General features: G+C 44.2%; 2 protein-coding genes across 4 annotated transcripts; one reads left to right on the forward strand and one right to left on the reverse strand.

Annotated features, from left to right (window-relative positions):
* The first annotated feature begins 411 nt into the window (after positions 1-411).
* On the forward strand, positions 412-5,589 carry LOC121720042. The gene has a single exon (XM_042105875.1). It carries the CDS (start codon positions 700-702, stop codon positions 5,587-5,589), a length of 4,890 nt encoding a protein of 1,629 aa, XP_041961809.1. The 5' UTR covers positions 412-699.
* Positions 5,590-9,982: 4,393 nt separating this feature from the next.
* Positions 9,983-15,472, reverse strand: LOC121720259 (trypsin-2-like). Of its 3 annotated transcripts, none has more exons than XM_042106255.1 (6): positions 15,447-15,472; positions 11,583-11,730; positions 11,170-11,420; positions 10,803-10,936; positions 10,500-10,601; positions 9,983-10,107 (listed from the first exon to the last, which is right to left on the reverse strand). In XM_042106255.1, the coding sequence occupies exons 1-6, from the start codon at positions 15,451-15,453 to the stop codon at positions 10,060-10,062; spliced, it is 690 nt and encodes a 229-aa protein (XP_041962189.1). In that variant the 5' UTR covers positions 15,454-15,472; the 3' UTR covers positions 9,983-10,059. The 3 variants fall into 3 exon arrangements, with proteins under 3 accessions (XP_041962189.1, XP_041962188.1, XP_041962187.1); XM_042106254.1 differs by lacking the exon at positions 15,447-15,472 and adding an exon at positions 12,918-12,962; XM_042106253.1 differs by lacking the exon at positions 15,447-15,472 and adding an exon at positions 11,967-12,176.
* Positions 15,473-22,296: the final 6,824 nt, after the last annotated feature.

Consider the following 22,296-nt stretch of genomic DNA (forward strand, 5'->3'; position numbering starts at 1 on the left):
CCTCACTAAACGAATCACCGTCATTTCCTGAAGGCAGATATTCCCCTTCAGAATCAGGGTCCGCAAATAGAAGACCCAACACTTCATTTCAGGTAAACTTTTTTGATGCCATTAGACGATAATCTAATGCAAATACTCGCTAACGTTGACAATATCGCTCTGACTAAGTGGCTCACACGCACACTAGCTCCGGTATTGCACGCACTGATTCAATACGCTGTAGCTCAAAACTTTTGTTTAAACCATGACCTTTTTCGGACTCGGGGATGACGTATGACATGTTTGCCACCTAGTGGAGTGGATGTCGAACGAAATATGACACCCTATTTGACTAAATCGGCCGTTTTATTCAGTACCGCATCTTGTCGAGTAAACTCGACAGTGGCGCCTAGAGGGTTAAGAGTCCTGTGATGTTCTTGTTGCTCAGAGTTAGGCTTCTAGTGGCTTAACTGGTATTGCGGGCATTGTGTGGGTGATATCCTGGGCTTTAACAGAGGGTAGGCTCGGGCCTGACACTGTACCCTTAACATCTTCTGCCGGCTCTGCTTGTATGCTTGCTGCTGCTGCTCCCTTGTAATAAATAACTGTAAATTTATTCAGTGTGGTGGTTGTGTCTCAGAGAGGTTCGAATCTGCATTGTTAAGAGTGGCACGACAATTTTGGCGTTAGTCGGCAGGACCTCTCTTAAGACACAGCACCATGTCTGAAGATCAGCAGGCCGGTGGAGCAGCTGGACCTGTAATCAACAACATGATGATGGTACCATGGTTTTTAGGGGGTCCATGGGTGCCCAAGTATGGGGAAAAGAATGGTCCCCCGCTAGCAGAATGGCGTAGTCAAATGGAAATTTACTTGAGAGCCCAGACTTTGTCAGCAGAACAGGAAGTTGATTTTATTCTAAGTGCACTTCAAGGTGAGGCTAAGAGAGAGGTGTTATTGTTGCCCCCTGCAGAGAAAGACACAGCTGATCATATCTTTGAGGCCCTAGGAAGAATATATGGGGATGCTGTAACAGTAAGCCAGTTAAGGGCACAGTTTTTTAAGTGTCAACAACAAGCAGGGGAAGGGGTGGGGCCTTTCATACTGCGTCTCCGCGAGTCTCATTCCAGGTGGCGTGCGAAAGAGCCGACTGTGGGATCCGATGATGAGATGCTTCGAAGCCAGTTGGTGCTTGGACTACAGCCTGGCCCTGTACAGATGGAACTGCAGAGACGAGCACGCAGGGAACCCACACTGGCTTTTGACGAGGCATGCAAGGAGGCAAAGGCTATGGAGAAAGAAACGCAACAGGCTCATGCACCAATGGATGTGGAGACCCGCCGCACGTATAACAGTCCGACTCAGCCCCAGCCCAGCCATGGATCGAAGTCCTCAACCGACCCGCTGCAAGACTGGGGTAGCCTCAAGGAGGCAATGCGCACTGAACTGGTGGAGGAGTTGCGTGCTCAAGTAAACGACATGAAGACCTCTCTCTTAGCAGAACTGCGCACTCAACGAACAGCTCCCGGGCCAACACCTCGACAACCTGACCCGGCTAGCAATAACAGTAGCCATCCACAAGGGACCCGCCCCCGCCGGAGAGATAGAACACCTCAATGGGACGACCAGGGACGGCCCATATGCCTCCGGTGTGGCCAAGCTGGCCACATGCAGCGCAATTGTGTTTCTCAGGGATCAGTCGACCATCGCAGAGTGGCGTCCTCTGCAGACGGCAGTAGCCCCGCGGAAGCCCCAATGAAGACGGCCCTCGTAGGACAGTGCCCTGAGGTCGAGGTCCTGGTCCAAGGTAAGCGGTTCCCTTGCATCCTTGACACTGGGTCCCAAGTAACCTTATTTAGCCGTGGTCTCCTCAAACAGCATCTGGGAGATATTGAAATGAAAGATACTAAAGATGTCCCATGGCTAACTCTTAAAGCAGCAAATGGACTAGCTCTCCCATATGTGGGCTATGCATTATTAGATTTTGAAGTGGGTGGCATTGCAGTCCGGGGGAAAGGCGTGGTGGTGGTAGAAGATCACTACCTACCCCCCACTTATGGGGTGCTTGGCATGAATGTCATTCAGTACTGTTGGGAGGGCCTGCGACAGCAGGGGGGGCATCAATTTACTTTGTTTAAGTCCACTCTCCCCAGGGCAGCCACAGTAGCATGGGATCGGGCATTCGCAGCTTGCCGCCGGCTGCGGGCAGAAGAATGCCGAGGCCCAAGTCTGGGGGTAGCCCGCCTCCGCACGGCCGAGCCAGTGCGGTTGGCTCCACAGACAGAGACTGCGGTGTGGGCTCATGTCCCTGAGGTGCCGAGAGCCAACCAAGAGAGTGTGCTTCTAGAAGACTGTTACCATGGGGCGCAGGAATGGTGTGTGGGGCGCGCGGTGGCCAACCTTCAGGATGGACGGGTCCTCCTCCGAGTGTGCAACCCCCATCCATATCCGGTCGAACTGCCTCCTCGACGCCCCTTGGCGAGGGTCTTGCGGCTGTCTCAGGAGGACATCCAGGTGCCCAACCAGCTGGTGCTCCGGAGGGAAGATGAGACTGTGGTGGAGGTGGATGTTTGCCCTGTAAGCAGTGCCCTCCCTGACCACTTAGCCTCTCTGGTCCATCAGGCGGAAGACCTGGCCCCTCTACAGCGGCGACAGCTCGAGGGTCTACTGGGCCGATGGCAAGGTACATTCGCACAGAGTGAGGAAGATTATGGCTGCACTGATGTAGTATATCATACTATCCCGACGGGAGATGCTGCCCCCATACGTCAGCGCTACCGACCCGTGCCACCCAGCCTCTACGCCGAATTGAGGACTCTACTACAGGGCATGTTGGAGGGGGGTGTTATTCGGGAAAGCTCCTCTCCCTGGGCCTCGCCGGTGGTACTTGTGAGGAAGAAGGACCAGTCCTGGCGGTTTTGCGTAGACTACCGCAAGCTGAACGAGGTCACGCACAAGGATGCCTTTCCTCTTCCTCGCGTGGAGGAGACCTTGACTTGCCTGAAACGAGCTGAGTGGTATTCAACCCTCGACCTGGCCAGTGGCTACTGGCAGGTTGAAGTCCACCCATCAGATAAGGAAAAGACTGCCTTTGCCACACCTGTGGGCTTGTATCAATTCGAAAGAATGCCATTTGGGCTATGTAATGCCCCCGCTACGTTCCAGCGTTTAATGCAGCGGTGTTTGGGAGGGCAGGTTCACGATTTTCTACTCATTTATTTAGACGATGTGATCATATACTCGCCTGATTTTGATTCCCATTTAGAACATCTGGGACAAGTTTTCTTGAAGCTGCAGGACCACGGGCTGAAGTTGCAGCCTTCCAAGTGTCGTCTCCTACAGAAGTCAGTAAAGTACCTGGGCCATGTGGTTGGAGGGGGTGGGGTGGCGACCGATCCCAGCAAGACCCAAGCAGTGCAACAATGGCCAGTCCCAACAACGGTGCGTGAGGTCCGTTCATTCCTTGGGTTCGTTGGATACTATCGCCGCTTTATCCCTGCCTTTGCCCAGAAAGCTTCTCCCTTGCATGCTTTGCTGAGGGGTACAGGGGGGCATAAGACTCGGTCCATCAAGTGGACCTCGGATTGTGAACGGGCCTTTAGCCAGTTGAAGCAGGCGCTCGTGAAGGCTCCTGTGTTGGCGTATGCCGATTTTACTCTGCCCTTCCGACTTTATACCGACGCTAGTTTACATGGGTTGGGGGCTGTACTAGCTCAGGTTCAGGGAGGGAGGGAGCGTGTTATCGCTTATGGGAGCCGCAGCCTGCACGATGCTGAAAAACAAGACCAAAATTACAGCGCATTTAAGTTGGAGCTCCTCGCTCTTAAGTGGGCAGTGACTGACAAATTTAAAGATTACCTCTGGGGGGCAACCTTCCAAGTGTTTACTGACCACCGGCCTCTGCTCCACTTGCGGACTGCAAAATTGGGGGCTGTGGAGCAGAGGTGGGTGGCCCAACTGGATAATTTTGATTTCTCGTTGTGTCATAAACGAGCGCTGTCCAGGCTTCCAGAGGCCCTGCTGGCAGGACGTGTCGAGGCCCCAACTAATGGAGGTACGCAGGAGGTATGGGCAGAGCGGCAGGGAAGTGATCCGGACCTCACACTTATACGTCGGTGGCAGCAGCAGGGGCATGAACCATCTGCAGTGGAGCGGCAGACCCTCCAGTTGGCTGGTCGACAGCTGTTAAGAGAATGGCCTAACCTAACTGTAATGGAAGGGGTATTGCTGTGTAAAAGGCCGGCCTCAGGTGCACTGGGAGAGGTGACTGCGGTGGTGGTGCCGGTGGCAGACAGAAGGCAGGTTTGGACTCGCTACCGTGAGGCCCTGGGTCATGCCAAGGGGTACCGACTGCTGGCTGCACTGAGGGAGAGGGTGTTTTGGAATGGTATGAACCGAGACAACCGCAGGTGGGTAAGGGAATGCACCCAGTGCTGCCTCAATAGCAACGTGGAGGGGCCAAGGGCACCGCTATGCTCGATAGACAGCAGCTACCCGTGGGAGACACTAGCCCTGGACTACCTGTCGCTGAACCGGGCTGGTGACCGGTATCCATACATATTGGTCATTGTAGATCTCTTCTCCAGATTTGCATTCGCAGTGCCTACAAAGGACCAGACAGCACCGACGACAGCTGGAGTCTTGTGGACCACGGTTTTCCAATCATTCGGGTGCCCAGAGAGGATTCTGACCGACCAGGGACCTGCGTTTGAGGCTGAGTTGACCCAGCAGTTGTGTGGACTCTACGGCTGCCACAAGGTGAGGACCACGCCATATCACCCACAGGGCAATGGAGCCTGTGAGCGTATGAACCAGACCATCTTGGGGTTGCTCAACACCCTCAGCCAACGTGAACAGGGCCGATGGATGGAGCATCTACCGGAGCTGACGCATGCCTATAATAACACGCCCCACAGTGTTACTGGGTTGGCCCCCTTCTTTGTCTTGTTTGGTAGGCATGCGCGGCTGCCGGTCGACCAGCTGATGGGAGTACACCGATCGGAGTGGAGGGGTAACACCCTCGAGTGGATCGGTGAGCATCATGGCCGCCTAACCTCGGCGTACCAGCTAGTGCGCCAGGGGACTCAACAGCGGCAACAGCAGGATCAGCGGCGCCATAATCGGGGCCGGAGGGCCCTGCCGCTGCTTCCAGGAGAGCGGGTCTTGGTCCGGGATTTCCGCCGCCGTGGCCGGGGGAAACTAGGATACCATTGGGATCCTAGGCCCTATGTGGTGCTGAACCAACCCTCAGCGGACCGTCCAGTCTACACCCTGCGCCCAGAAGGCCGGGAGGGGCCCACCCGCACTATTCACCGCAACCACCTGCGCGTTCAGCCTGCTGACTGGGGGGACCGGAGTGGGACTCGTGGAGATGCAGGTGAGGTGGCAGGGGAGCGTAGAGTAGAGGGTCCAGAGCTGGGGTGGTGGCCAGTGGGTTTACCTGTCCTGGGAGGGGAGCCCGGGTCAGGGGGAACCACAATGATGAGGGAGGGCATGGCCCCTGAGCTTGAGGAGGGGGCTCTGTCTGAGGAGGAGGCGGGCTCTGTCTCTGGAGCCCGTCGGTCACAGCGACCCAACTTGGGAGTTCGGCCAGCTAGGTACCGTGAGTGATGGTCGGGACGACCATTGATTTAGTGGGGGGGAATGTCACAGTCAGGAGGGGTTTATTATTATTATTATTATTATTATTATTATTATTATTATTATGTATAAATGTCTGATGTTGGGGGAAAATGCTTATTTGTGCACAATGAACAATTCCCTGTGATGGACGTTTTCCTGCTTTCTCATGTGGAACTGTGATTGGTGGATGGACTAATTGGACTGGGGTGTGTGAGGGTTTGCGATTGGGAGAATGGGAAGGTAAATCCTTTTTATAGGGAAAGGGGAGGTTGTAGTGAGAACGGGGGGGAACCTAGGGCTGGCCTGATGACGCGACCCTGAAGCAACAGCTGATGCGAGGTAGACTGCTGGATGACTGACCGCTGACGGGTTGATTAAGAGGACGCAAACTAGCGATCCATGAAGGAAAGTAACTTTTGCTTATCTGCTGTCTTGCTGTGTGAGTGGGCCATCGGTCATCTGTCTAAGTTTTAAGAACTGTCCTTTTCCCGAGGGGTGCCGACTTCCTGGAGCTGTGCAGCCTGACTGAAGAGAGGAGACAGCTGATATGCGCGATCGTACGTCTGCTAAAGGAAAGTAAAACAATCATTCTGTCTTAGTGTGGATGAGCCAGCTCAAGGTTTACGAAGTATTAAAACATTGTTCTCCCCCCGAGGGCGATTGCTGCGTGGAAGAGCGCGCCTGCCGACAAGGAAGTCTTCTGCGCATTTTGGACAGCAGTCTGAGCGTGCCCTAACGTCACTGGCTGCAGGGAGGCGGACTCCACGGAGACAGCGCTGCTACCCCACCCAGTGCATTGTGGGATTTGTTGTTTTCTTGGTCGGCGAGGAGGGTGCCGCCGACCAATGTTATTTCTCTGATTGGGGGCCAGCAATGCGCGACAGCGGAGGGGGCGTGGACTGTGTCATGGTGAGCCCTCCCTCCTTATAACTGCTTGGGCCTATTGCACAATTGTCTACCTGTGTGGCAATTAAGAACAAACTGGACTGAAGTGATTTATTGTGTGCTTATTCCTATGTGGCTTTATTGGTGTTAAACGTATTGCTATGCAATTCTGAATGGTACATTCTGGAGTGCTGTGAATAATATTGTGTTTCTACTAGTGCTAGCCTGTGTGTTGGTAATGATATTTCCCTTTGCTGTGATTGAGTGTGTGTGTGTGTGGGCTATTTTATCTTAAGAGTCCTGTGATGTTCTTGTTGCTCAGAGTTAGGCTTCTAGTGGCTTAACTGGTATTGCGGGCATTGTGTGGGTGATATCCTGGGCTTTAACAGAGGGTGGGCTCGGGCCTGACACTGTACCCTTAACATCTTCTGCCGGCTCTGCTTGTATGCTTGCTGCTGCTGCTCCCTTGTAATAAATAACTGTAAATTTATTCAGTCCTGGTGGTTGTGTCTCAGAGAGGTTCGAATCTGCATTGTTAAGAGTGGCACGACACTTGTCGCTGTGATGTGCTTCGATTGACTACTAGACCTCACAGTTAAGTCAACAATCCAGGAGATAGTGGAAACCGGTCATTACAACAGAGCCCGAGTAGCCTTTGTAGCCTATAGAATTTCCCCATTATGGGTCTCCATAGCTGGCGGTTGACACTACAGTGCCCCTGCTACAAAGAGTAGAAGTCCGCTATAAACCATGACCACCTAAAGTCTTTAATTAGCTGCCTACGGTTATCATCACATTACCAATATGAACTGTTACAGACAGCTGTAGGCCTAGTCCATGTCAAGGTAACACGAAGTTGCCACCACAGCACAGCGAGCGGTGAGAAAATGTCGGGAATTACTAAATACATATTTCGAGAGCTCAATTTAGGCCTACAACGGGGTCACGTTGTATTAATTCGAGGGCTCAATTAAAGGAAAACGTGCTCACGTTTTATTAATTCGAGGGCTTAATTAAAGGAAAACGTGCTCACAAATTATCACGACCAGAAAAAATATCACTTAAAGTGAGCTCTCCCGGGCTCCGTAAGAAGCAACACGTTTCCCCCAAAATATATTTAATATACATCGTTCTGAACTGTATCTGAATTGTGTCTAAACCTCCCGTGCAGCTGGACAGACAACGAGCAAGCTATAGCGCGCGTACAGTAGCCTACAGTAATTGCGCCAACGTGCACTGGTATCCAAAGTGTTTTAGCAGACGGACGTTTCTTGGAAAGTCTCCCAAATAAAAAAAAACATACAGGCTAAAGAAAAATATGTTGATGTTTAAATAGCCTATTCTGGTTTTATGTGTGCAGTGTTTCGCTGGAGAGACAGGAGACAGACAGTGCGTGTACGGCTTAACCAGATCTTGCGCAGCAATAATGAAAGTGTTTTAGCGGACAGAAGTATGTTGCAGTCTCCCAAATAAAAAGGCATGACTCAAAGAAACGTATTTCATGATATACAGTAGCCTATATAAAAAAAAATGATTGGAAGTGGGAGCGAGCAGAGTAACTAGGTTAAATAAATGAATAAATGTTGAAATTAAGTGTTTGCAATTTATTCATAATCAAAAACAGATGCAGGTTGGTTAAAGAGTGATACTAGAGTGATAAGAAGTCCTAGTGAATGCTTGATAAGTAGACTATAATACAGTAAATAAACAAATAAATAAATAATAAATAATTAGGCTAAGTGAAATTTTCGGCGCGCGCTCTGGGCGCGCATTATAACTCTATATCATAGTACCACCAAGAAATAAAAACTACTTTCACCCCTGCCTGTAACTCCGTGATAGGACCTTTGTAACAGCAAAGTAGCCTATTTGGCTGAGCAACGTAGGTTAATTAATATGTTATATGTTTTGTCCACATGATATAGTCCTATGTCTAATCATTGTTGCACTCGAACACTCAATCATGTCGAGCGGTCGTTCTCTCTCCAAACTAACTTTATTCTCAAAATGTTGAGTTTAATGTCGACACGTCGAGATTAAAGTCGACATGATATTTCAACTTTATTCTCGAAATGTTGAGTTTAATATATAGAACTTGTTGAGTTATAATTAGAACTTGTCATTATTTCAATACATTTGACAAGTTTAAGCTTGACCTACCACTTTCTTAGAGCGATGAGGGGCAGGTGGGGCTCGAGAATGCCCCCTTGATAAAAGTGGGGAATGAAAGAAAAAGTTTGAGAACCACTGATCTAGTTTGTTAACTACCATAGTCACGAATAGGGTCGCGATAGTCTGTCATTTTTAAAAAGTGGGTCCCCAGAAAAAAAGTTTGAGAAACACTGGCATATTGCATGCATATGCATACTGTATGTCAGATATGACAGTATGGCTATAGTAGTTTTTTTAATGGGGAAATTATTTAGCCCAAATCAAAGAAATAGTTTTGCATTTGCCTGAAGTGATGTAGTATATTATGTTTGTTTCAATATTCGGCAGACATTTTAAATAGTTTGTATATATATTTTATATATTTGTATATATATTTTATATAAATGTTAATACTAATAGTTGATTATAACAGCTAAGTAAGTTGCGAATCATAATTGTCTGTTAACTTCTTTGGTCTTCACCATGTGTTCTGGTAACTTGTAAAGCCATAAGTGTTCCCTCACATTTTCTAACATTACATCAATAAATGGTAACTAGTGGAGAGTGCATGTTGATTTGGTAATTTGATTGACAACTTTATACCAGACAATTTAAGGCCTAACTATTTGATTGTGTTTGGAGCACGGACATACAGTATGATGACCTGTATAAACTCATAAACTCACTGTTCATTCATGGATTCATAAAATATCAACATCCCATGTAGCTTTTACAGTATTCAACCATTGGCCCAAGCAGTGTGAAATAACTCAAAAGTAGAATTGCATAAGCGTAAAAGCTGAGACCTCCCACATAGCAAGAAGCTGGTCTGAGGGCAGATCTGGTATTCTGCCCATTTTGACAATTTTGATCAAAACATTTTGAAAACAATCTTATCATGTTATCAGTTTAAAATATTATAATGGTTAACAGTGGGTCAGAAGAGGTGGTCCGATATCTGGAAGTTGGATTTCACTATTTGGGTTTCTGCTCACAATTTGGTCCCTCACATTTTGAAAATATCTCCTGCTTCCCTGAACAACACCATCTAGATGTCATAATTTGTCACTTACAGAGTATACTGTATGTACGTGTATGTAGAGTCTTGTGCAAAAGCTAGGCATTTGCAAAGCTACCGGAACCCTTTTGTTCTAATTCTTCCTCATTATTTTTCTGCAACATCATGTTTTTGCAACGTGGGCAAACCCCATTCTGGGCCCAGACCATCTTTCAAATTCAGCCTTATTTAAGGACTTGTTCACTTATCAACACAGACCATATTTGATGGTTTAGGTACCTTTCTTCAACAAAACAAATATCACATAAAAGCACAGCAGACTGAATATGTTTTCATTGATTTTATTCAGTTTACAAGATCTTTTCCATCAGAGCTATACTCAGATTATGATTCAGAGGTCCGATTTAGTAGCTGGCCATGGTCTGGGTGAGCCAGTCGTTGAAGATGCAGACCTGTAGAAAGAATGGCTGGTTAGCAATAGTGATCACAAGATGGACTCATCCGCTAAATGAAGTTCATTTGATATGAGGGAGTGACCAAAGATAATTGATCATCGATAAAACGGAGCAGAGGAGAGTAGAATGGGAATCCTGAGTCTGATATCAGCTATGATATGGTCAGTAGGCTTGTGTCAGTAGGAGTGGTGTCACAAAATATAATATATAATATTATAATAATAATAATATAATAATATATGTGTATTACGATTGATAAATCGCAAAATGTAGACGCATACAATTAAATTGAAAGAAATCCTACTCACATGCTATTCCATAAGCAGTACTACAGTAGCAGTCTGTAAATGACAGTAGTTATTTTGTAAATGATATGCACTGAATCTCACCTTGGCATAGACACCAGGGTTTCCGGGCTCAGCACAGCCGTAGCCCCAGGACACAACACCCTGCAGCTTACCGTTGCACACCACGGGGCCACCAGAGTCACCCTGAGATGGACACACACAGAGAGAGAGAGGATGGTTATTCTTTTATACACACTATTCAAAACACGTTTAATGCCTGCTAAGTGTCAAAGAGCTTGACAAAAAGCAGCTCTGTTACTGAAGGTGTGAAACAGGTATGTACGAAAATAAATAGACATTTGCAATGCGTTTGAAATAGTGAGAATGTGAATGAATGTGTCTTACCTGGCAAGAGTCCTTGCCTCCCTCCAGGTATCCAGCGCAGAACATGGCGTCGGTGATCATGCCGGGGTAGGAGTTCTTGCAGTCGCGGTCAGAGATGATGGGGAGGTCCAGGCACTGGAGCCTGTCACCGCTCACTGCATGAAGTAATGAAGGGGGTGCATGTTGGGAAGACATTGGAATCAGGAAGTCAGGAATAATAAACACAGATGATGACTAGGCTGAAGCTGGTTCCTGTCAGTGACTTAAGAGGTGAAATAGGAGAGTGCTTGTATTGAAGGGGATCCGAGGCAAGTGACTATTTGTCACTTTTGACACGATTGATGATGACTAGGCCTAGATGAGGAAGGCTTTATTGTGGCATACTAACCGGAGCTCATGGTGTTGCCCCAGCCGGACACGGTGCACATGGTGCCAGCGGCAGCACAGCTGGTGGGCAGAGCCACGGGCTGCACATACTGGTTCAGGGTGGCGGGCGTGCTCAGCTTGATCAGCATGATGTCGTTGTCGATGTTGTAAGAGCTGTAGTTGGGGTGGCGGATGACGCGGGAGGAGCTGATGAACTGCTCAGAGCCCTCACGGTAAGTGATGTCATGCTCGCCCATGCGAACCTCCACACGGCTAGAGAGAGAGTGAGTGTGACAGAAATAATCAGTTCACTAATTCATGTACAAAGATCTAAATCATCAGTTGAATTAAAAGACGGTCATATTCAAATGATATATATATATATACAAGCACAAAATTATATATCATATATACGAGAACAAAAAGTAATCTCACGATTTGTAGCAGTGAGCAGCAGACACAACCCAGTTCTCGTTGACCAGGGAACCACCGCAGAAGTGGTAGCCGGAGTTCAGAGACACCTGCCAGGGCTGGGAGTAGGCCTTGCACTCATACCCTCCAACAATCTTATCCTCCTCTGCAACTGCACACAAGAAATCATGTACCATAGTCAAACACTACATGGTATATAGGAAGCCTCACAGGTATACAGTAGGTGAGACCAATAATAGTGGTAGCAACTGCACACAAGGCCAAAACAACATGTTGCAGAGAAACAACATTGTTTCAGAAATAACAGAATGAATATCTAGTGGCATCTTTTTAGAGTGGAGCTAAAAACACAGCAGGCAAGAGCAGTGGTTTAGCAGTTGTACTTACAAACAGCTCCGAGGAGCACAAGGAAGACCAGAGACCTCATTATTGCTGATTTATCTTGTCGATGTAAATCTGACCTAAACCCTCCAGTATTTATACAGGCCGGACAAGGCTAAGGTCTGCACCCCAGACCATAACTGACCAATTACATCCCAGCCCTGAAGAGTTGGCAAAAAGTTATCAATGTAGTGATGGTTGTTGAGATATCTGTCCTATTAATTATTCACTGGACGCAAGGTCACAAAGAAGAAGATAAGAAGTTAAAATGGAAATGGAAACGCATATGTTTCCATACTCTTTGTGAGAATGTCCAAACACCGAAATGCACAGGTATAATGAAATATGAATTAAAATGTGAGGCCTAAAATGGTCTTAGGATTAATCAAAATATGTTAACTGCTCGAGAACTACTCTTAGTTTAGACACATTGTTTTGTTTAAGTTGTTTAATCCTGATAATTGAATTATATATTATCTGAGTTGAAAAACAGCAATCCAGGGCTTTTTTTCTCAGAAACATTATGCAACAACTACAGATCAAATGATTTCCATAAATGATATATTTATCCACACTGGATAAACCAATGTGCTAAATGTGTATGTACAAATGTTTTGATGCATGTGTACAACATTTGACAATATATAATGTTGTCAATTATAACAATTAAAAAGTGTTTGTGTTTAAAGAAGTGTTTAGAGAATTACATAGGCCTATTCTGTATGCATTGTTGTGGTCAACAATTATCTCTCGTTATTTAGAAAATTGATATTGAAATTAATATATGCATTCACTACATAGACAAAAGTAATGTGATGCCTTACACACACAATGACAACCCATTCTTAATCTTTAGAGATTCAAATGGAATTGATCTCCCTTTGCTTTTTTGCCCATTCATCCAGAAATGTATTTATAAAGCGAGGCACTGATTTGGAAACAGGAGACCCTGCTCACTATATCTGTTCTTGTTCATCCCAAAGGTGTTTGATGGTGTAGAAACTCCTGTGTAGAGAGCCAGTCAGTCATGCTAAAATCATTTGAACATGTCTTGCTTTATTGCTACATTGCTCTATGCACTGTGGACTTAATTGGTTTAATAATGATTTTGTTTTCCACAGGTTGAGCTTGGGTAGGTGAAGGGAACTATTTATGCCTCAGTATGCTAAGACATTTTGCAATTCTATGTTAACATCTTTTCAGCTACTTTTTCTAAAAGAAGCTCTTTTTGGTTCAAGCATGTACCCCATATAATTAAGCAATGCAAAAGCCCCGACAGGCCATGGGTTACACTGATTTCCCTTGAGTGGCTTATTGCTTTTCTAAAACGGTTACATATATCTGACAAGATTTCTTAAAATAAAGGCACAGCAACGAGAAATGTAATGATTCACACAGTGCCTGTGGGTGTAGGCCTACTGGCAGACGTTCGAATTCTTTTGTCTATATTATAGTGTATGTGGATATGGATATACACTGTAAATATACTGTTTCTTTTACTCTTATTGGATAGAGATTTTGAGAATCTAAAACGTTCATTTGTTCTTCTTGAGTTAGTGCTGAATACCGTTCTATTTAGAGCTAGGAACATTGAGGCTAATAGGCTAGTTTGTAAATAACCACTGAAGAGACAGAAATAAAACCGGCGGATTTGATTTGGGGGGCCCCACCCCCTTGACGCCATCGGTAATATTGAATATTACATTTTCGAAATGTCAAGTTTAATGTCCAAATGTCTCGTCATGGCAAAAATATTTGTGTGTGGCCCTAATACTCCATCATACTGATGTCATGTGCATAGCAGATAAAATGTAAAAATATAGAAACACAAAACACATTGATTGAGCTGGGTATCACATGTGTAACAAATGAACATAGTAGCCTAGGACAAATGTCGGTGCAATCAGCACAAACAATTGGGTATACGTTTAGTCATTGATGGGTGGCTGGGTGATGTCTAGCAAAAGCTACAACTGCTGGACAAGGCCACTGAATAATTTCTAGTAGCCTACACAATTTGGAATCTTGTTTGCGGATCTGGGTGCCACCATGCGAATAAGGTATAATGAAATACGAATTGGAATTTGAGGCTTGTATTGAGTTTGATCAAAATATGTTAACTGCTCAATAAAAAATATTCAGTATGTTCTTTTTGTGTTTCAGTGAATGGTCAATACGAACTAATAAGCATATTTAAAAGAAGCATGTTTTTTTAAAAAAAAAACGAACAAGTGTTTATATCTCATTCTGCATGCCATGACCTCAAATAGTTTATAACCTTGAGCTGAAGCTTTTCCTTCCCAAACCTTCCCAGCAGTTGGTGTTTTCTCATCACACTTCTATTTTTAGGGACTTTTTTTCCCTGGACTGTATTGGGACCTCTTGAGCACTGCCAATATTTTAGGTTTTACATAAGCACAATTAATAGGTAAATGCAAATAAAATTACCAAGAAGTATTGGCTGGAAATACACCTACTGTATATTTTTAGAGACATTTTATAGATTTCTTTGTGAGTTAATACATTGTTCATAGTGGTAGAACATAGTGGTATTTTCAGTTTGTTTGTATCCCTCATCTGTTAACAGAAGGACATGAAGATGCTTATAAACAGTTGCATGTGAAAGACATCAGATACACAATTGTAGTATATTAGTATATACTCGTTTTGATGCCGTGAGGGAAATTTGGTCTCTGCATTTATCCTAATCTGTGAATTAGTGAAACATACACAACACACAGTGAGGTGAAGCACACACTACCCCAGAGCAGTGAGCTGCCTGCTACAGCAGCGCTCGGGAGCAGTGAGGGGTTAGGTGCCTTGCTCAAGGGCACTTCAGCCGTGGATGTGGGCATGGGAGAGCAGTACTCAACCACTTCCCCCGCCCACATTTTCCTACTGAGTCGAGGATCGAACTGGCAACCCTTACGGTTACAAGCCCAAAGCCCTAACCAGTAGGCCACAGCTGCACCCAAGTTAAAACTCACAGTGGATACTGTGTCATTCTGAGGACTGACATTGTTTTTCATTCATTATGACCGCCGCTAGCGAAGCGGTCATATAGGGATTGTCAAAGTTTTTTTTTTTTTTTTTTTCCCCGTCATCTACTTCCTGAATTTTTGGTCAACGATACCCGGGACACCGAACCACCGGGGCACATGAAATTTGGTGGGTATGTAGCCCCACTAGACTTTAACGGAAAAATTTCGTTTTGTCCCCGGGGGCCACTCCCCCCCCGTGCTGGGCCCCCCGAACCGCAAAAAAAGCAGTTTTTCCTAAATAACTACCTGAACAGTGGCACTGAGGATGAAGAATCTTTTATGGTATGTTGGTCTCAAGGGCCCACATCAACCTGGCCCAAAATCACTCATTTGTGATTTGCACCCCCCCGGTAAAAAATGAAAATGCAATATTATTCTGCTTTAATCGCCCCTATCTTCAGTTAAGATGTTCAGAACTGCACCAAATATTATGTGTATGATTGACCTGGCATTCTCTGGGGGTATGCCACGTTTCGTAGAATTTCATCCATGGGGGGGTCTAAAAAAAATTAGGTTATGTGTACATTTAGTGACTGTACACTCATTGGCCTGTAGATGGCGGTGCACACATATACAGTACACATGCACACACACACAGGCACCCACATACTATCGGTATTAGAACTGCCAATACATAATTACAAATTCAGTAGGATTAAAAGAAAGCCAAAATAAATATTCATCATCATCAACTGATGTCTAGCTTGTTGAAAATGTGTTATTTTACAACCTTCATTTATAAACGTGTTTGTTCCTTCATAGCTCATGTCACCTCTTCATACATTGAATTACTGGCTACTTACCTGCTACAGTACTTACTTACCCACTGAGGCTAGTAAAGTGTACCTTGGTTAGTTACCAAGGTTAGTTAGCAAGGTAATTCTCTATTTAAATAAACCTTTACATTGTGGTGAGGTAAAATCGATTGTCATTTCCAAGGAGATGAACTTCATAGCCTAGGTATCCATTCTCATTATATCTTGAATTAATTATTGTGCCCTTTTGAAATTAGTTTGGCACAGATCCTGTGTTTTTATATTACCGGTATGCACAAGAGGGTCTGATGTAGCTAAGCCTACATCAGTGAAACCTGTGGAAACATAAAAAGACCCAAGTAGCCTAGGCTAAATATTTGCTAGTATTTGAATTTGTTTTTAATTGGTTGGTATTGTTTTTACATTCTATTATTTCCTATTTTTAGTTTGATAAATGTAGTTTCATCTGAGAACCCTGATACTATCTTAATGAAACTATTTTTTATCTACAATTACATTAAAAGTGTAGGTGCAGTTAGGTTTTATACACTGTTCGTGTCATATGTGTTAAAGGAGAATTCCGGTGTGATATTGATCTAAAGTGAATATGGAGACAAATTGAAGTGTGATTTATTTTCGCGGAACGGATGTACAGGACTGAGCGGCGGTCATATTTCGTACCGCTATGCGGTACATCTAGTTGATATTTGACATTGCCCAATGAATAAAAAAGGAATCAAACTGTGTTTCATGAATATTCTTCTTTGTAATCTGTGTAGAAGGCATTCTAAAGTCACCTCTTCTGTTGACGTTGACAATGGTGTTTTGCAGGTATTATTATGACCGCCGCTAGCGAAGCGGTCATATAGGGATTGAAAAAGTCCCCCCCCCCCCCCCCCGTCATCTACTTCCTGAATTTTTGGTCAACGATACCCGGGACACCGAACCACCGGGGCACATGAAATTTGGTGGGTATGTAGCCCCACTAGACTTTTACGGAAAAATTTCCATTTCGTCCCCGGGGGCCACTCCCCCCTCCCCGTGCACACACACACACAGGCACCCACATACTATCGGTATTAGAACTGCCGATACATAATTACAAATTCAGTAGGATTAAAAGAAAGCCAAAATAAATATTCATCATCATCATCATGGCTGCATTTCCAGTATTGGCGATAAGTAGCCGTTTGTCCACTAGATGGCGCATCGTTGCAGTGAGACGTAATTTTGTTGGAAGTTAAAAGTAGGTTGGAAAAACAATGGACGCTTCCTACAAGGACCTGTAGTTTACCGCAGAGAACGTCTAATAAGGATAGGACTATGTTCACATGAAATGTAATTCCCATTTCTTCTTGAAGCCGAAATAAATCTGAGGATGTTTATCGGACATGCTTGGTTTTTACTGCAATGGAAGATTTACCAACGTTACACCGGTCTGATACAGTTTTGCCTATATATGCGTGAGACTGAGACGCTTGTTTATTTTGTTTTAAGTGCGTGCAGGGTGTGAGAAGGGAATCGATGTGCTTTGATTCCAGCTTGGTAGTTGTAGTCTGTGAAATTAAAAAGCACGTGTGTGTGAAGTATCCAAACAATGACACCTTAATTTCATTATGGCTGCTTTAGCAACACACCTTAAGCTACTGTGTAGTGGGTCCCATTTAGAAGTGGCTACTTCATTCGCGCTTTCCTTGACTCATGGAGCTGCGTGAATTTTAACAGCTATCAAAGGACCAGCAGACAAGAGAGGCACAGGATAAAAGCCGTGAGCAGGCCGCAGGGAGACAAGATGAGGGCAGAGGGCAGAGTTGATCAAAACAGTTCTCTTTTGGATATACAGTATAAAAACGATGAGATATTCTGTAGCCTACTGATTATCAGTTTGTCGCATGTTTAGACCTTGTATGTGTGTTGCACAACACATGTTGCACTTGGCGATCACGGTGGGGATTGATATGGTAATGGACCGAACTCCTACTGCTGCTCGTTGGCGATACGAAGTGTTAATTTCAAAACGTTACTGGCAGATATGTCAAAATGACAGAATGTCAAAAAATCATTTTTTCGAGAATGAGGATTAAATACTGGACATTGTTAAGACCACCAGGCTCGTTTGTGGTGATTTTAACATATGAGACCACACGTAGATAACCGTTAACAAATGTTTATTAAAGTAATAATGTAGGCCAAACGTAAACTACAGTCAGTGTCCATAAAATGGTGAAAAAAATAAAGGTGTAGTGTAAGTCAGGGTACAATGTAAAATGCATTCTCAAAATAAAGGCAACGCCGGTTCTCCTGGAGAGAGGGAACCCCGAACCCAGCCAGGTAGCCTCTTTATAGCTGGATCCCTGATCAGCTGACTAGCAGCTGACTAGCAACACCTGTGCACTGACTCCGCCCTGCAACACATAGAAAGAGAGACAGGCAAACAGAGACCAACAGTATCATAACAACATAGATTAAATATTGCTGTTTTTCCTTTGTCTCCCTCACATTTTCATCTGTTCTTACGACTAGTAAACAAAACCATATGATTTACTTAATGTTATACAAGAACAGAATAGAATTGAACAGAATTGAGTTCAGACTTGAGTTTGGTATTTTGGGTCTGGCCCTCCTCAACAGTCCCAGTTTGTCATGTGGCCCCTTGGGGAAATTAGTTGCCCACCCCTGATCTAGTTTGTTAGTTACAGTTTTGTCATAACTCCCTGATGCATTTTTGCATTTAGAATAGCCAGAGCGTGGATATCTCAATCGGAAAATTAAACAATATCGGGTGCCTATGGACTAGGCTGGGTGAACCCAGCCTGATCTGCCCGCTATTAATTTTTTGATTTCTTAAAAGATTGAGCTTGGTCTGGTGAAAGCCAGACTAGCCATGGACCTCAGTTACACAATGCAATGTAACATGAATCAGCCTATATTTGCACGAACAATAACGGACAACAGCTCTTCAACTTTGGCCCGTTAAAATGTGTATGAACAGTCTAGCGACGCATTTCATCAAGGCCCATTTGGACATGTCAGTTATTTGCACCACTGGTTAGATGTAAAACAGCATTTCGTTTCAGACTACTGTTACTTAATTTGTGCATTAACAATAACGTTTCAGACTACTGTTACTTAATTTGTGCATTGACAATAAAGTATCACATGAACTAAAGATGACTAAAATCTTATGTAGAAGAAGAAACATTCACAAAAAATCCATCCATCCAAAAATGACCTTTGTTTTTGATAGCTGTTGAAAACGGCATGGAACTGACAGAGATGTTTTTGTTTATATATAAATAAATAAATAAATAAATAAATAAATAAATAAATAAATAAAATTATGCTGATACCTTTTGCTTTTCCCAAATACAATGTAGCCTACAGGTGTAAGTGACCTTTCATCAATCCAGTTGCAATGGATGAACTGTGATGAACTGCCCTACTTGTGATTGTTTAGAGATTTTAAAGGTTTTATAACAATGCTACATCTTCTTTGGCTATTCTACAATCTATTCACCTTTTCAGCACCAGTAGGCTACTTTCTGTGCAACCGCACACACACACTCAGGCATGCCAAACAAGCATAGGCCTACACAAAAGTTTCAAGAGTTGGGGATGGAGTAAAATATGGAGACAAATTGAAGTGTGATTTATTTTCGCGGAACGGATGTACAGGACTGAGCAGCGGTCATATTTTGTACCGCTATGCGGTACATCTAGTTTAACAGAGCTTAGGAACGTCTGAAATGTCCGTTTCTCAGATAAAAAACACTAATGTAGTTGTCCTCTCGCTTGATTCTGCGCTAGGGACTCCCTCTTCCCTTTCTGTTCTGGTTGAAACCAGTTTGTGCTCCTCTGTGAAAGAAGAAGCAAACCACACAGCAAACAGCACGAGACCTTCAGTTTCTTGGCCAATTCTTACATGAACAGCTTTAATTTCTTAGGAACTAAAATAGATTGTCACATTTCAGAAGAAACTGTATTGTTTGTGACCATGTTGTGCCTTTTATTGCATCCATGAAAGCTGATGTTTAAAATACCCAACTCATCTAAAGGAGCACAGTTGTGCTTCTTGTCATGTGTCTTTAATTGAGACTTTAAAATGAGAAGACACAGTACTTAAATAATCCTCCATAGATATGTATGGGGTTAACTTTGTAATGCCAATATGGCAGTTGTCTATACATATGTAGCCTATGGAAGTTCAACCACATAGGACACAAAGGAGTTAGGATTCTTTCTTTAAGTTTATTCACCAGTGTGTACAGTAGGTAGCAGCTAGTAACCAGAAATAGTCTCTGGCATTCAACCAAAATACGTTAGCATGAATTGGTAATGTTGAAGCTTTGTTCTCTCTAACTAAAATACGGCAGTGGGCTTACAGTACTTTCTAAAACCAAACAAACATACACACAGTCTTAGAAATGGATAACAACACTTAACATGTCTAATATCAAAATAAAAAGTAGTTTCAAGATCTCACTTACATCTTCAGCAGTTACAGCAAATTATAGTAGTTACAGCAAATGTGGACGAATAATCCTCAAACTTCATTAGCACCTATAGCACAAACATATCACGTTTCTAACAGCATATTAAACACTCACTTTAACTCACTCAACTACTGTGTGGAAAAGCTATTTACCAGGAAATGTTCTTAATATACACAACAGCTTAACATGCTTTCTCTCGTAGCCTCCTCGGGTAAAAAAGAGCGAGTTCCAACTCACGCAGGAAAGTACTAATGAAGTAGGCTAACTATATACAATTCGTCAGAAGAATTGGCAACTACCGCCCCCTACTGGGTATACATATTACTCTAGATATTGCATCCAACTACAAATAGTAGACAACCATTTTTTTGGTTTAGTGTATGACAATGTGAACCTTTGATCTCAATAGAAAACAATAAAAGAAAACAAATGAAAAATCTCACAATATAAAAGATGAACCATAAATGTAGTAATTTAATCCCTTCTTTTTACCACCTGGTTACATTCTCCCCTGCATATGTCAACGTCCTCGATGACAAATTATTCTATGAAGAATTCATTACTTCTTGCAATGCTTTCTCAAATACAACTGCACCAATACTTGATAAAACCTGTGAAACCATCTCTGTGCTTACTGCTACTGCATTACATGCTGACTTAGGAAGATTAAAAGGGTTTGTATGTATCCCCGCAGTAGTTCTTGAACTCCGCCGCTGAGGAGGAGGTAAGCTGGTTCCCTGATCTGGTGAACTTGGTCTCTCTCCCCTTAGTGTTTCCACATACTCATCACATACATTATCACCAGTCACCGGTAACTGCTCATCATTATGTACTGGCTCAGGTATGAGAACATCATCTGTACTGTCCGTGTTTACCTGTGCACTAGGCTCAGCATAGCTTTGGGGAGCAGTAACCTCTTCAAGCACTACAACATCAGGTTCATTAAATTCATCACAATTTGGTGTTTCTGTCACTCTGGGCATGCTACCCTCAGGGGGACTCACTGTATCAGGTCTTGGTTTAGGCATGGGACGATTACAAGGCCGCAATTCTGTTCTGTGTACCCTTTTAGTAGGACCTCCCTCTAAAGGTTCAACAGTATGTGTCGTGCCCTGGATATCTATTACCCTATACACAACAGGGCTCCAGGCATCCTGGATTTTGTTCCTTCCTAAGGGCCTATGACGAAGGTAGACAATTTGACCTACATTGACCTTAGGACAGAAGACTTTCTCATTTAATAACGAGATTCTTTCATTAGCCTTGTGCTCCGAGTATTCTTTAGCTCGTTCATGGGCCTGTCTCAGTCTCTCCTGATGAACGGACAGCCAGTCTACTCTCCTATCACCTGAAACAGTGTCCTGACCTAGCATCTGATGACCTAACAAGGCATCTACAGGCAATCTTGGCTGGACCCCAAAGAGTAAAAAGTGAGGTGAATACCCTGTGGTGGAATGAGGGGTGACATTATATGCATAAACCAATTCAGGAAGATGCTCTGTCCATCTTCTCTTCTTTTCAGGGGGAAGAGTACGTAAGAGGTCATGAAGGGTTCTATTGTATCTCTCACATTGGGCATTACCCTGAGGCCTATAGGGAGTGGTACGAGTCTTTTTAACACCATAAAGTTTACACAGCTCAGCAATGACTTCACTTTCAAAGTTTCTGCCTTGATCTGAGTGTAATCTCTCCGGAACCCCATATTTCATGAACCATTCCTTCAATAAGATCTTGGCTGTAGTGTCAGCTTTCTGGTCTTTAGTTGGGTAGGCCTGTGTGAATTTTGTGAACACATCTGTGACCACCAGCACATTTTCACGACCATCAGATGCTGGTTCTAACACAGTGAAATCTACAGCCACCACTTCGAGAGGTCTGGAAGCCAGAAAAGCTTTAACCGGGGGATGTATCTTGGGCTGGGGCATCTTGGTGAGTATACAACGTTGGCACTTCTTTACCCAGTTATCCACATCTTCGTACATGCCAACCCAAAAACATCTCTGCTTCAACAGGCTAACAGTACGTTCAATTCCCTGGTGACCCATAC

Source organism: Alosa sapidissima, chromosome 10, assembly GCF_018492685.1.
Source record: "Alosa sapidissima isolate fAloSap1 chromosome 10, fAloSap1.pri, whole genome shotgun sequence".
NCBI classification, from domain to species: domain Eukaryota; kingdom Metazoa; phylum Chordata; class Actinopteri; order Clupeiformes; family Clupeidae; genus Alosa; species Alosa sapidissima.

What these genes read in the sequence shown, in the direction of transcription:
- LOC121720042 (XM_042105875.1), top strand. Translation starts at nt 700, where the DNA reads ATGTCTGAAGATCAGCAGGCCGGTGGAGCAGCTGGACCTGTAATCAAC.
- LOC121720259 (XM_042106253.1), bottom strand. Translation starts at nt 12,006, where the DNA reads ATGAGGTCTCTGGTCTTCCTTGTGCTCCTCGGAGCTGTTT. An exon ending in GAGGCAAGGACTCTTGCCAG is followed by an intron (nt 10,602 to 10,802) that starts GTAAGACACATT and finishes TGTCCATCTCAG; the next exon opens with GGTGACTCTGGTGGCCCCGT. An exon ending in ACCCTGGTGTCTATGCCAAG is followed by an intron (nt 10,108 to 10,499) that starts GTGAGATTCAGT and finishes TTCTTTCTACAG; the next exon opens with GTCTGCATCTTCAACGACTG.